Source organism: Trichomonascus vanleenenianus (assembly GCF_965637985.1).
Source record: "Trichomonascus vanleenenianus strain CLIB 3782 genome assembly, contig: TRVA0_080S, whole genome shotgun sequence".
Lineage (NCBI taxonomy): Eukaryota > Fungi > Ascomycota > Dipodascomycetes > Dipodascales > Trichomonascaceae > Blastobotrys > Blastobotrys vanleenenianus.
In genome coordinates, this window is record NW_027481807.1 from 17,375 (window position 1) to 30,415 (window position 13,041).

The following is a 13,041-nucleotide window of genomic DNA, read 5'->3' on the forward strand; positions in this document are numbered from 1 at the left end:
ACATTTTTTTTTCTCTAACCGAGTCAAATGCATTGCCGTGCGCTATGCACGATTTTTGGCTACGTATCCAGATCTCGCCAATATCGGCTCTTCTTATTTACCCGTTGCCTATGGTTATCAATTGATACAACCAACTCAAACGTTGCCCTCCGGATACCATAAATTCTATCAATGTACCTTGAACCAATATATATTCTGATACATGCAGAAGATTAGTAGAAATACGAGGTAAAAACTGTTTGTTCATGCATATTCTGCTGTGTGAACCGTGATTTTCCGACTTCTAGTGACGGGGCACTCTCCCCCACAATACGTTTAGGTCGATCGATAGCCGTCAAAAAAAAGACCGTGTTGAGAAAGATCTTCACATTTTTAATACTACATAACCGTGCATGCCTATCTCTAATTGACCCAGGCCAATCAAACACGGCTCAGGGGCCCCCAGATCCTCCCCGACAGCGGAGCCCCAGACTAGTCCCCCCAATTGCTACACTCGCAATCGTATTCGAGGGCCAGCCCTCGAGCTCCCGTAGTTGGGGGCTCTGCCCCCAAACCCCCGTATCTTGGATGGTTACACTGTAACAAAACTCCCATCGACACTCCCGCAACAATGGCTAGCCCTCCGTAACAAATCTCCGCGAAGCGGAGCCCCAGGGGGGTTTGGGGGGACTAGTCCCCCCAATTTACCACTTCTGTGAGCTTTTGGACATCCGTCAAAAGTGTATTTTTTAAATAGCGAATGTAGATACATAAATCATAAAGGATCATTTCATGGGGGCGTTTTATGCGGTTTACAAGTTGGCGACTGGGAAGTATGGGTTCTTCTCGTCGGAAATGTAGCCCTTCTTCGTCAGCAAGCCGCTGGCCCCGGCCGGACCCTGGGAACCGTATGGGTACTTCTCGAGCTTGGTGTCGGCGCTCTCAACATGCTGGAGCAATGGGGTGAAGATTCTCCAAGACACGTCGAGCTCGTCGTCTCGCACAAAGTTCGAGTGATCCTCGTTCAATGCGTCCAAAATAAGTGCCTCGTAAGCCTCTGGGATGCGAATGCCCGGGAACCGCTTGCTATAAGGCAGCTCGAGGTCCGAAACGGCCACCTTGGAGCCGTAGCCGGGGTACTTAGTCACCAGCTTCATGTAAATAGCCTCCTTGGGCTGGACTCGCAGCACAAGCTCGTCTCGCGAGCTGGGGTAGTCGCCAAACCCGGCCGACTCCTTGAACTGAATTCGTACGTCAACAAGCGCCTCGTCGAGGGCCTTACCCGCAGTCATAATGAACGGCACGCCGGCCCACCGCTCGTTGTCAATGTCAATTGAGATAGCCGCGTAGGTGCTGCACCGCGAACCAGCAGGCACCGTCTCGTCGTCGGTGTAGGCAGGCTTGGTGCCGTCCAAAGACCGGTCGTACTGGCCAACAACGACATCGTCAAGGTTAATTGGCTTAATTGCTCTGAGCAGTCGCACCTTCTCGTCTCGGATATCCTCGGGACCAAACGTCTTGGGCGGTTCCATCGCAACCAGCGACAGCACCTGCAGCAAATGGTTCTGCATAACATCACGGATGATGCCAAACTCGTCGAAATAGCCGCCACGACCCTCAGTACCAAACGGCTCCTTGAACTGAATCTTAACAAGCGCAATGTTATCACGGTTCCACACCGACTCAAACAACCGGTTGAAGAATCGCAAATTGATCACGTTCTTGACCATCTCCTTGCCCAAATAGTGGTCGATTCGGTACACCTCCTCTTCGGGCCACTGCGGAGCAATGGAGCCCTGCAGCTCTCGGAACGAGTCGAGGTCATGCCCAAACGGCTTCTCTACAATGAGTCTCGCCTCGCCATCGGCGCCCGGGTACACATTCTGTCGGATACCGGTACAAACTGGGCCAAACACCGAGGGCGGCAGCGCCAGGTAGAAGAGACGGTTACGCTTGTATCCCTGTCGCACAGGCTCAGCCTCGAGCTCCTCAATGTGCTCCCGCAGTTTAATAAACCCATCGGGGACGTCGTACTGGCCCGACACATAGGTGCACAGAGCCTTGAACTCTGCCGCCTTCTGCTCAACACCAGCATCCTCCAGCTTGAAGTAGCTCGCCAGCCGCCGGTGGTACTCCGCCTCATCCATCTTCGTCCGCGCGTAGCCCACAATTCGCACCGACTGAGGCAACAGCCCGTGTCGGAACAGAGAAAAGAGCGCCGGGAAAGTCTTCTTCTTCGCCAAGTCGCCGGACGCCCCGGCTACTACAATCACTACGTGGTCCTTGAACGCGCCCATTCTCAATTGTCTCCTCAGTCTCTCGCAAAGGGGGGGAAGGAAATGGGTGGATGTCAGGTTTGTCAAATTTCACCCGGCCAAAAACGTTATTTAAGGTGGGACCGGCGCATTACTAAGGGTCAGGCCCGGCCTTTATCGACGGGGTCCACCCCCCACCACACCTTGGGACAAAACAACCCGCTGGGCACTGGGCGGGCCACAGTGGGGCGACGCACTTGGCCGGAACGGGCCGCTCCCCCCCGACAAAGTCCGCCGACTTAACCAAGTCCGCCTCGGAGATATTCAGACGAGAGCTACGAGGGTGCTCAATTGCCGGGGAAAGCCCTGTTAAAATATATTCCGGTATCGTGCCATTTCGGGGTCGGGGTGTGTGTCGAAGGGAGGGGGGTATGTCTGTCGTATTTTGGCGCGGTCTTGTCTCCCCCACTCCGAGACTCGCCATGTTTTATGGCCAATTGGTCCGGTATGTAGCCCTCCGCTACTGCTAGTAGCCTCCGTAATACAGTACTAAATGATAGTACTTGGTAGTGTGTGTGTTCGAGGGCCAGCCCTCGAGCTCCCGTAGTTGGGGGCTTCTGCCCCCAAACCCCCGTTCACAAATCAACGTTATCTCCGCGGAGCGGAGCCCCAGGGGGGGGTTTGGGGGGACCAGTCCCCCCAAGAACTGGGGGCAGCCAGAGTAATAGTGTTACCACTTTGTTCCAATTGCGATAGCGGCGGGATCGGTAGCTTTTTCTACGGCATGGAAGTCCGTATAGACTAGCGCGTCTCGAGGTATGTCCACACCAGAGACGAAGCGATCAACAATAGAAGTGGTAACAGTGGCGCTGGGCATTGACTCGTAAAGCTTCTCGGTATGGGCACGCCACTCTTTGTCGCTGACGCTGTCGGGTCGCCCAATCTGGCCACCACCATTGATACACCCGCCAGGGCACGCCATGACCTCAACGTAGTCGTAGGCGGCAGAGGTGTGGTGCGCCGCAGTATCTGCGGCTTGTGCGGCCTGTTCGGTGCGGCGGGCGCGCCGCACCATGACGGCGCGGGGGCCTTTCTGGGTTTGCTTGAGTTTCCGCACCAGGTTCTGGATATTGCGGAACCCGTAGACTCTGGCGGCTTTGGCGAGTATTTTGTCCGGGTTTGCGGAGTCTACAACCAAATAATCGACCGTGTCGACGTTCCTCCCCGGAACGACTCTGATTTCCGTCTCGGCGGGTAATGCGGCTTGTCTTAGAGCGCTTAGAACGTGGTCAAGGTACCCTCCCGTCGAGGACCCCGCGTTGGAAGCCCATGAAGAGAGACCCCCGTCGAACTGCGGCCATTTATGCGGGGCCAGCGCTTCGTTAGACAGATGGTCCCGGTTAGTAACCGCGATATCCTCAAACGGAACATTCTCATCAAGCAAGAGCTGGACAACTTCTTTGGTGGTAATGACGCAGTCGACTTCCTTTTCAAACTCGGGCCGCGAAGCCTCGAGCTTCTTATCAAAACAGGGCATGATGCTCAAATGGTAGACATTTTCCTTGGCTACTCCGTGCTCCTCGCACACCAGCCTCTTGAGTATGCTTCCTGTGATTTGCTGCGGAGACTTGACTTTTGAGAGGTACGGGATGACGTGCGGATGGGTCTTCTCCACGTAACACGTCCACCCCGGACAGCTTGAACAGAGCACCGTCTGACCACTCCCCTTTCGCTCAACCACCTCTCTCGCACCGTACTCGAGCGCAATTGCCCGGCCAACCTCGAGGCCAACAACGTACCTAAACCCGAGAAGGTTTACAAGCACGTGCTTAATGCGAAAGTCCGCCTCTTCGACGGATATGCCGTAGGCCGCTGCCAGCGACGCTCGTACCTGGTGGGAGACCGAGGCTACGAACACCTTGTCCCTGGCCAGCGGCGAACGAACGCTAGCCAGAACCTCCTTGTGGCTTTGCATCGATACAAGCACGCTCTCGGCGGAGGTGATGCATCCGGAGCACGCCAGGCAGTCGGTCAGGCTGATCTGGGCTGCCTCGAGGCTCTGCTTCTCGCCGTCGCGAGTCACTTCAAACGCCTCGCCATCCTGGCCAATCTCGATCTCGGCTGTCTCCTGGGTCTTTTTGATTTCTACCGGCTTGATACACGCCACTCCGGGCGATATAAAGTCGTTCAGGTCCTCACTCGACAGAATCGCGCTCATCGTGATTGGCTTACAAATGAGCGTGGTGAGACTCGAGAGATATATATTTCCCGGCCGCTACACTTATTTTGTGGTTAATTAACACTTTGCGACAATTGGGTCTAAATGTCGCAAGTAACCCCTTTGAAGTCGGGAGAATGGCGCTTGCGCACGCAACGGCACGGCTGTGCACACTATCATTGATGGCCCATTGTCTTTGAGCAACACTGCAATCTCCATCATTTGCCCATCATCTGTCCATCATTGTCTGTGATTAGAGAAAGAATTGAATAGAATGCGATGAAGGTCTTCTGGGCACATGGAAGCCGCCGGCTAGTTCTGGGGAGACCCAGCCCGGTACGGACAATATCGACCTTTGTGCGATACCAGTCGACACTCAAAGGATCAGCCAAGCTCTCTGCGGCCGAAAAGACAAACATCGACAAGGGCGAGGAAGTCACCACCGGCATCATCACCAAAAGCCCCAATGAGGCTCTGATGTACTTTGACCGCATGTATCCCAGGATATCACGGTTCAGCGTCGTCCAATGGTTCTTCACGCAGGTGCTCGGCCTGTCAATGGAGAACGTGTCGACCCGCCTCCGGAACCAGTCCATCCCTCCAACCTTGCCGGTCGCCCTGAAGAAAGTCGTACCCCGTGAGAAAGACGGTGGTGTGTTTGCCAAGTATTCAATTGACCAGCCCGAGGAAGAGCCACTGGATGTGGACAAGATCGAGGCAGATATCGCCGAGTATTTCAGTAACAACTACGTCAAACCCTGGTACATGCCGCTAGCTAAGGTCCGCGTGTACCCTGTTAGAGGCTCTCCATGGATTGAAGACCTGCGCAGAGCCGAGAGCAACATGATCAAGGTCACGTTTGTTGGCCAGGATCTGTCGCAGGAGGAGCTCTATGCTGTGCTGCGGCGGTATGGCCCGATAAATGACATTGTGCCCCCCAAGCCAGGCGACAGCGAGCCGCACTCTGCCGTAGTATCGTTTTCGTGGTTCCGCGACGCCGCCACGGCGCGCAATTGCGTCAACGGCATGAAGGTCAAGGGCGGCAAAACGACAATTCACCTCTCATTCATCCCCATTGATCACAAGAACATCATTATGGAGTGGATCGTCAGCCACCCGAGGATCGTCATCCCCATTGTAGTGGCTCTGCTGGCGGCACTCGGCGTCATCATCTTCGAGCCGATCCGGGTCTGGTTCATTGGATACAAAATCAGCGGCAAGCTGGTGGGTTTGGAGCGTTATCCGTGGCTCGATTACTTGAGGAGGAAGATCAAGGGCCTTTTCTCGGGCGTATTTGTTTCCGTCTCGGACTCGTTTACCTCGCTGTGGCAGTCCCACAGCGGCGCCGAGTTCAGCGAGCTGTGGAAAGACCGGATAGAGTCCCGCGATACCCTCAGACAGTGGGTCGACGAAGGAGTTGGCACGTTTATCGTTGTCCAGGGACCCCGGGGGAGCGGTAAAGCCGACCTCGTATTCAAGCACGCCCTCAGGGGCCGCGACAATATACTGTCGCTGGACTGCGATGCCATAACCCACGCAAGAAGTGAATCAGCGTTCGTCAAGGCCGTAGCATCCGCCCTAGGCTATTACCCAGTGTTCCCCTGGATGAATTCGATCACCAAGTTTATGGATCTTGCCGTCCAGGGCCTCACTGGCCAAAAGACCGGCTTCGCAGAGTCTTCAGACACGCAGCTCAAGAACATGCTCTCCACGGCTGCTACGGCTATCCGCGGAGTGGCGCTTGAGAATAAGTCGTCAAAGGATAAAATGTCGGACGAGGACTACCTGCAGCTTCACCCCGAGAACAAGCCGGTCGTTGTCATTCGCAATCTTGTATCCAAGTCTGAGGCGAGCAAGTCGTTTGTGTACACTAGAGTGGCTGAGTGGGCCGCCTCGTTGATTGAGGCAAACACGGCTCACGTGCTGTTTGTTACTGACGACGTTAGATATGACAACGTTCTCGGCGATGCGCTGCCTAACCAGGTCTTCAAGGTGCTCTCAGTCGGCGACGCCAACGATGAATCAGCGTTTTCGTTCATCCAGAAGCAGATTGCGCGGACCAATGACGAAAAGCACAGCGCTCTACTCGAGGGTCTTGGCGAAGCAATTAAGCCGCTCGGAGGGCGAATGACCGATTTGCAGGCGTTTGCTCGCCGAATCAAGTCCGGCGAGACGCCGCCAGAGGCCCTGAATGATATGATTGAGCAGGCAAGGTTGGAAGTGCTCCAAATGTACATTACCAAGCCCAACAACCCATGGTCCAGTGAGCAAGCATGGACGATTATCAAGCACCTTGCCGCCGCTCAGGCTGAATCTGACCGCCCAACAAAGAAGAAGAGTTTCTTTGGCGATTCCGAGCCTGACAAGAAAGAGGAAGGCGATAACAACGAAGTCACCATCGCCATGGACTCATTGGTACTGGATCCGGCCTTTGCAACCGGTAACTTCCAAAGCGCGCTTACCGAGCTCGAGCACGCTGAAATGATTGCGCTTCGGTCCCAGGGAGGCCGAATTATGGAGATCAAGGCTGGAAAGCCATTGTACCAAGCTGCCTTCTCGGCCCTTGTTAATGACCGTAATCTCAAAGCCTATATGGAGAGGCAAATCATAAATACCAGAATCGGTACCCAGAACTCGTCAATTAAGAGCATCGAAAATGAGCTGACCACACTAGCTGCGGCTGGTGCCGGAGGTATCCTGCATAGAACTGAGCTCAAAGCTAGAACCGACTACCTACTCAAGAAGCTCTACAGTGCGCAGAAAAGTATCGAGGACCTCGAGTCACAGCTGGCTGTTCAAACTGCTTTGATTACGGAAAAGAAATAACCGTATTTCCTCTCTTTTTGTCAGATCCTATAGATAATCGAACTCTCCCATCTTTTCTTTTTTACCAGAAATCTATTATAGTCATACGTTAATCTTGTCTTGTGTAGGCTGGTAAACCAGTAGTGTACATATAAAGTGTGTGTGTGGTGGTTCATATATCATTAATAACTACATTACCCATTAATGTTAAATATCAAGGGACAAATTCTTTTTGAACGATTTCGTAGACCATTCGTTGCCGCAGGGTCGGCATGTCTTTTTGTGAAAATGCAAAGTCAACGTTTCTAGACATGACCTCGACCATCTTAGTGGTGAACACGCCGCAGTCCGAGCCATTGTGTTGCTGTGGGCAAGCCAGCTTATCACACAGCTGATACTGCGTCGTGTAGAGCTGCTCAAACTCGCCATGCCTGTCCGCATGAAGCCTACTTGCCTCGGCAATCATATACTCTCGGAGCAGCTCCAATGCGGGCATCCCATAGCCACCCATTGAGTCGAAAAACTGTATCTTCTTTTCAACATTGTTGACTACCGCCAGGCACCAATGGGTGTTGTTGCGATTGATCGGTACAAACAAGTAATCCAGCTGGGTCACATCGATCTTCTTTCGCTTGGCCCATTTCGCCACGGCGTCGTACCCGCGGGTCTGCAGCGTGGTGTAGAAATGCGTTGAGAATGCAAAAGACTTGCCCTGGGACCGCTCAGTGACCATGGCCAGGTAATAGTCGATGATATTGTCGTTGAGCCATTGGCCCGGCTTGAGAGTGCTGAGGTCGCTAAATGTCACGCTGATACGATAGGCTGTCACAGCCGCTTCCGTAGAGTACGACATGCTCCACACTCTGTTCACCTCTTTGATTTTGTCGCCAGACAGCGGCAGAACTGGTTTGTCTTTTGGCTTAGCAGTCTTAAGCCGCTTGAGTTCTTCCACGCCTTCCTTGACGAGTTTGTGCCGCGCAATGATTTCCGCGTACTTGGACCGTCGCTCCTGAAGCTCTAGGTCTCTCGAAGGGAGCTTTGTCTCCTCATCCCATTTAATAGCTTTTATTCGTGCCTCTTCTTCGCGCTGCCTCTCAAGGGCTCTTCTCACATGCTGGAGTCCTCGGGAGTACTCGAATAGTCCGCCGCTATAATTCCTCAGCGGAGTTGCTCCGAACGAGCTAAATTGCCGCGGCTTTTCTCGAATGTCATACATTATAACCGACGAGTCCGATGGAGACGACTGCTTCTCGAACGAGTTTCTATAGCTATCAAGTCGCATATCTCGTCTGCCATTCGGTTGCTGCCCTGTCGGCTTATTTTGAAAGAAAAAGCTCGTGCCATATGTCACACTGGGTACAATTCTATTCTCTGGCTTGTGAAGGGGGCCGTCCAAGGCTTGAAACAGCGGTCCACTGCTGATATTACTGGACTTGCTGGTCTCGGCCAATGGTGTGAACAGCCCACCCGACGGCTTCTCCTTCTTCTTTTGCTTCGGCGTCGATTCCAGGCCATTCTGGGCCGCCGCCTGCTCCTTCTTCTGGTCCTCCAGCAGTTGGCTCAGTGGCCGTGTGTCCCGTGGTTTGCTAGGTGTAAGCCCCATCGGTGATCCCACAATGTTCTGCTGCGGCTTGATATACACAGGCTTGAATTCCTCGACCCCTGTGTCAATCTTCCTGCGCTTACGCTGAAAGGGTGCGTCTGGATCGCGTTGTTCAGCCTCGTCACGAGTGCCCTGGGCCCAGTTCTGGCACAAATGGGCAATGCCTCGCGCTAGAGTAAAAATGCGGTCTGTCGCACCTGCTACAATCTTCCCTGAGACTTCGGTGATCCAGTCGAGCTTCCAGCCCTCGTCGTAGTAGTCCGGGTCCTCTTGCTCGGTGTAGCGCTTGTAACGGTCGGGGATGTGATCAATTGGCGCCGCAGGCTGATGCGATTCGCTAGAGCGTGCTACCGTGTAGGGAGACTCACTAGAAGACCTCTTCGTCCCCATAGCTACTCAGGCTCTATGGTTACCTTATCACTCCGTTCACTTTAGGGTTTCGCAACGGGTTGAATGGCGTTGGAAATTTATTTGTCGCGGCATTTGGGAGTTAAGTGAAGATGATCATCGCTCTTGCTACACTGTTCCGATACCCAATTACCCGTACCACTACCACTACATGTCATCATCGGTACAATTATCGTGCTATTACCAGTACTAATGGGGGGCCAGTCCCCCCAAACCCCCCTGGGGCTCCGCTACGCAGAGAGATCTGGTTGATATGACAGGTTTCGGTATTGGACTAATAATTATATTCAATGGCGCTGTTTAGGAATTTTCTTTAACTGTTTCATGTAGAAATTACCTTAGCCTTATAACCATAATAGCTAGTACGTAGTAGCACAAGCTGCAGAGGAGATACCCAGCGTCGATTAGTTAGGTGAAGATTGATCCATGTAATGTAATTTTAATGACGCGCTCCTCACACAAAGCAAACATGACTCCGTTATCAGTGAAGCAAAAGTTTGCGACTCCTCCATTTACCAAAAACTTACCAATAAGCACCCCTGAAGGATTCCACACATTGATTCCATCACGACATCCTGCATAGACGTTTCCTGCGTGATCAGTCTTGATGCCGTCCGGAGCTCCACTGTCAGCAAACGCAAACAGACGCTTGTTGAACAGCCAATGCCCATCGCAATCAAATCGGTAGATATTTGCTGGTTCTGTGCTTTCTAGCCCGTCGGCAAGGTACGCCCCCGTATCGGTAATGTAACAGTAGGCTCCATCTGGTGAAAAGCAAATACCATTTGGACGAGAAAACCCGTCAGCCACAGCCCGAATACTTCTGGTCGCCAAATCATAGCAGTAGACTTGATTGGGTAGCTGGGGAGCCAATGGCTTGAGCTTTTGGTAGTAGGCATAGTCCGGGTCGGTAAACCATACCTTGTCATGTTGAATTACAACATCGTTTGGAGCGCTGAATGGCCGGCCATAGAAATTGTCCACCACCACCTGGGTCTCTCCTTTGGCAACATCAAAGTAAACCAACGCTCCATTTCGCTCACCATCCCCTTGTTGGCACAGAAGTGCTCCAGAACCCATGGCGAATCCACCATTGCAGTTGGCAATCGCTGGCTCGGGGAAGTGCTCCTTTGTTTCGTATGTATCCACATTGATAGTAGAAACTGATATTTTGGACTTCTGGTCGAGGATGTTCGAGGAATATAGCACCTCTCTTCGATGAGGTAACCAGACAGCCGCCTCGTGAGCCATGGGCGTACGGTACTCTGCAACCACACAGTAGTCTGGACGCTTTCCGGTGACGCGCTCGAGAAATTCCCTACCATAGCTCACAAATGGCTTCTTTGGAACATTTAGCTCTTCATCAAGGTCAACATTGATGACGGAGCGATCCGAACTAGCAAACGGTCCTTCGGCCCCTCTGCTGATATATGAACCCACAACAGAGTTGTCCTTCGGGTCAATCACCTGAATATTCTCACCGCTAGTCATCCTAGAGAGCTCTATAATAAATATATATTAATCAACACCGCTATGATATTCAAAGCTTTCTCAAAGCAATGTATAACGGAGGTACCTGCATTAAATATATGCAACGTCAGTGGGGGATCTGCGGCCGGGATAAATAGAAAAACAAAAACCATGCAATACGTAGTGTAGGTCCGATGATTCTGCGACAAGGTCTAATAGCTAACAATAATATCACGCAGTTAAACCTTGCTGTCGAAGCCGCCTTCATATCATTGCTAGATGGGCGTAGCTAATCCAGGGGTTGGGGGGGGATAGCCTAGAATGGCTTTGCACACTTTCTGGGCTCCTCAATGCCAGTCACAGAGCACTTCATCGTCTGCCAGTCGATTGGGTACATATGCTGCCCTGTTACGCTCCGGGCGAAAATAACTCCAAGGTCATTAGACGCAGTCGACAAGTAGTAGTTCGTGCCATCTCCCAATGATATGACAGAGGCCCGAACAATGTCCCCTGGTCGGAAGGAGGACAGTATCTTGACCGAGTCTCTCTCCGTAGCCCGTACGTCCTGGAGACGGATGATACCCCCGAAACCTTCTCCGGCGTCTCCTGCAGAAGACGCAAGTCCACTGGCGGAATGTCCAGTGGCATTGCTGGAAGGCACAATTCCTTCGCCTGCGCCATGCATTCCAAGCCCACTGTCGGCCGCTACAGCGCCTTGGTTCTCAACAACGAGGATTTCTAGATGGACCTGGCGCAACGTAAGTCTGGTGACTCGCGCCAGGACAACGTCGCCGACTTCGGGCAATACTGAGGTGCTTGTTCGGGTAACCTTTTGCTTCTCTTTAACAGACGGATCAAAGGCATAGGAGTTCTTGAACTTGTTTTCAACATTGACTACGAAGTGCGACGACTCAGACTTCTTCTTCTTTATGGAATCGTTGCCTTCTACCGAGTCGTTGGAGGCGTTTGCCTGCTCTATGCTCACCTTGCCAACTACCGTCGAAGTGATTGCCTCGACCCCGTTGGCGATCTTGGATACAACAGCGCCTCGGCCGGCGGAGTACTTCCGGAAAACATTATTGTCTTTTTCAATCAAAGGACATATTATCTGCCCCGGAACAACATAGCCAGGAACAGTCATTTTATTATATAGCAAAGTGTGTGGCTTAATCGGCGAAATCAAAAAATTTCGTGCGGTGTGAGCGCGCCGATATTTTGGCACGGCTGAACACCTGTCGATAATCGGGGGCTGCACTTTACCAGTACAATATGCTTAGAACACTGGCGAGAGCACTTAAATACTTCTGTATTTTGCATTTTTCTCAGTCTATTAGGAGCGATAAAAAGCTATTTTATTTTTCATATCAATTGGGCTCTGCAATTGTAACGGTGCCCCCTCTCTCTCTCTCTTCCCCGACGACGGAAAGGAGACAGCTCACCTTGGAGATTGAAGCAGGACGGTAATCCAGCGATGGCAGGATGATCATTTGGATCTCGCCTTTTTGTATTTTCGCATATCCACCTAAGGTTTGGGCCTGGAGAATTGTCAATGGAAGACAGTGTGTTTATAACTGTCATTGTCGCTAACGATCATTACAGCCATAGATAGGTTTGGGTGTCGACATGCATGGTTATAAGGCATTCACCTACCGAATAGGCCCAATGCTCTCAATGACTCACAAAGGACGCCTCCCCGATCCAGTGAGTAATTGAATTTCTACAGGCTCATTCAGTAGCTTCCATCGCAACAAAGAGCGGGCTCACCCCAAGCTAAGCTTCAGCCCAACGGCACTATTCAATCCCAAAGTTGAATGGCGTTTGGATTTTAATGTCCTACCTGGTAGGGGAACTGTTCCCTGGGCCCTCGAGGGGCAGCCAATCCTCACGAAGCAAATGCGGTACAATCAAGAAACCCAATGACGTTGCAATAAAGGAGTACCACCGATAAGAATGATTGCATGTACCTGTATTTAAGTGATGTCCCTGGTCCCGGCCTCCCAAGGGCGCTAATAGATTTTTGTTCATTCATTCATTCATTCACTCATTCATTCATTCTACGCCTACCGATCAAAATTATAATTTCAAACAATCAAATGAGATTACTGTTAACTACAATATTGCTTCCAGAAGATTACTCGGCAAATTCAATTGATTAATGTACGTAAACTGGCATAGGAATGCCGAATTCACGCGTGTACGCACAAAAAATGGCTCGAAAAAGTGTAGATTAGATGAGGCGACTGCAATTGCCTTAATTATCTGCCAGCATTATGCAAGATATCTGCAAGCATACGTACATGAAT

The 13,041-nt window shown here is 51.9% G+C and overlaps 6 protein-coding genes across 6 annotated transcripts; 1 reads left to right on the plus strand and 5 right to left on the minus strand.

Moving 5' to 3' along the window:
* Positions 1 to 791: 791 nt before the first annotated feature.
* ZWF1 (glucose-6-phosphate dehydrogenase) lies at positions 792 to 2,276 on the minus strand (the record flags this gene model as incomplete). Its single annotated transcript, XM_076687842.1, has 1 exon — positions 792 to 2,276. The coding sequence occupies one exon, from the start codon at positions 2,274 to 2,276 to the stop codon at positions 792 to 794; it is 1,485 nt and encodes a 494-aa protein (XP_076537927.1).
* A 688-nt stretch (positions 2,277 to 2,964) lies between these two features.
* NAR1 (iron-sulfur cluster assembly protein NAR1) lies at positions 2,965 to 4,452 on the minus strand (the record flags this gene model as incomplete). Its single annotated transcript, XM_076687843.1, has 1 exon — positions 2,965 to 4,452. The coding sequence occupies one exon, from the start codon at positions 4,450 to 4,452 to the stop codon at positions 2,965 to 2,967; it is 1,488 nt and encodes a 495-aa protein (XP_076537928.1).
* A 279-nt stretch (positions 4,453 to 4,731) lies between these two features.
* Positions 4,732 to 7,278, plus strand: YME2 (Yme2p; the record flags this gene model as incomplete). The annotated part of the gene is made up of 1 exon (XM_076687844.1): positions 4,732 to 7,278. The coding sequence occupies one exon, from the start codon at positions 4,732 to 4,734 to the stop codon at positions 7,276 to 7,278; it is 2,547 nt and encodes an 848-aa protein (XP_076537929.1).
* A 193-nt stretch (positions 7,279 to 7,471) lies between these two features.
* Positions 7,472 to 9,250, minus strand: ULP1 (SUMO protease ULP1; the record flags this gene model as incomplete). The annotated part of the gene is made up of 1 exon (XM_076687845.1): positions 7,472 to 9,250. The coding sequence occupies one exon, from the start codon at positions 9,248 to 9,250 to the stop codon at positions 7,472 to 7,474; it is 1,779 nt and encodes a 592-aa protein (XP_076537930.1).
* Positions 9,251 to 9,676: 426 nt separating this feature from the next.
* TRVA0_080S00342 (SMP-30/gluconolactonase/LRE family protein) lies at positions 9,677 to 10,759 on the minus strand (the record flags this gene model as incomplete). Its single annotated transcript, XM_076687846.1, has 1 exon — positions 9,677 to 10,759. The coding sequence occupies one exon, from the start codon at positions 10,757 to 10,759 to the stop codon at positions 9,677 to 9,679; it is 1,083 nt and encodes a 360-aa protein (XP_076537931.1).
* Positions 10,760 to 11,054: 295 nt separating this feature from the next.
* CSL4 (exosome non-catalytic core subunit CSL4) lies at positions 11,055 to 11,879 on the minus strand (the record flags this gene model as incomplete). Its single annotated transcript, XM_076687847.1, has 1 exon — positions 11,055 to 11,879. The coding sequence occupies one exon, from the start codon at positions 11,877 to 11,879 to the stop codon at positions 11,055 to 11,057; it is 825 nt and encodes a 274-aa protein (XP_076537932.1).
* Between the last annotated feature and the right edge of the window lie 1,162 nt (positions 11,880 to 13,041).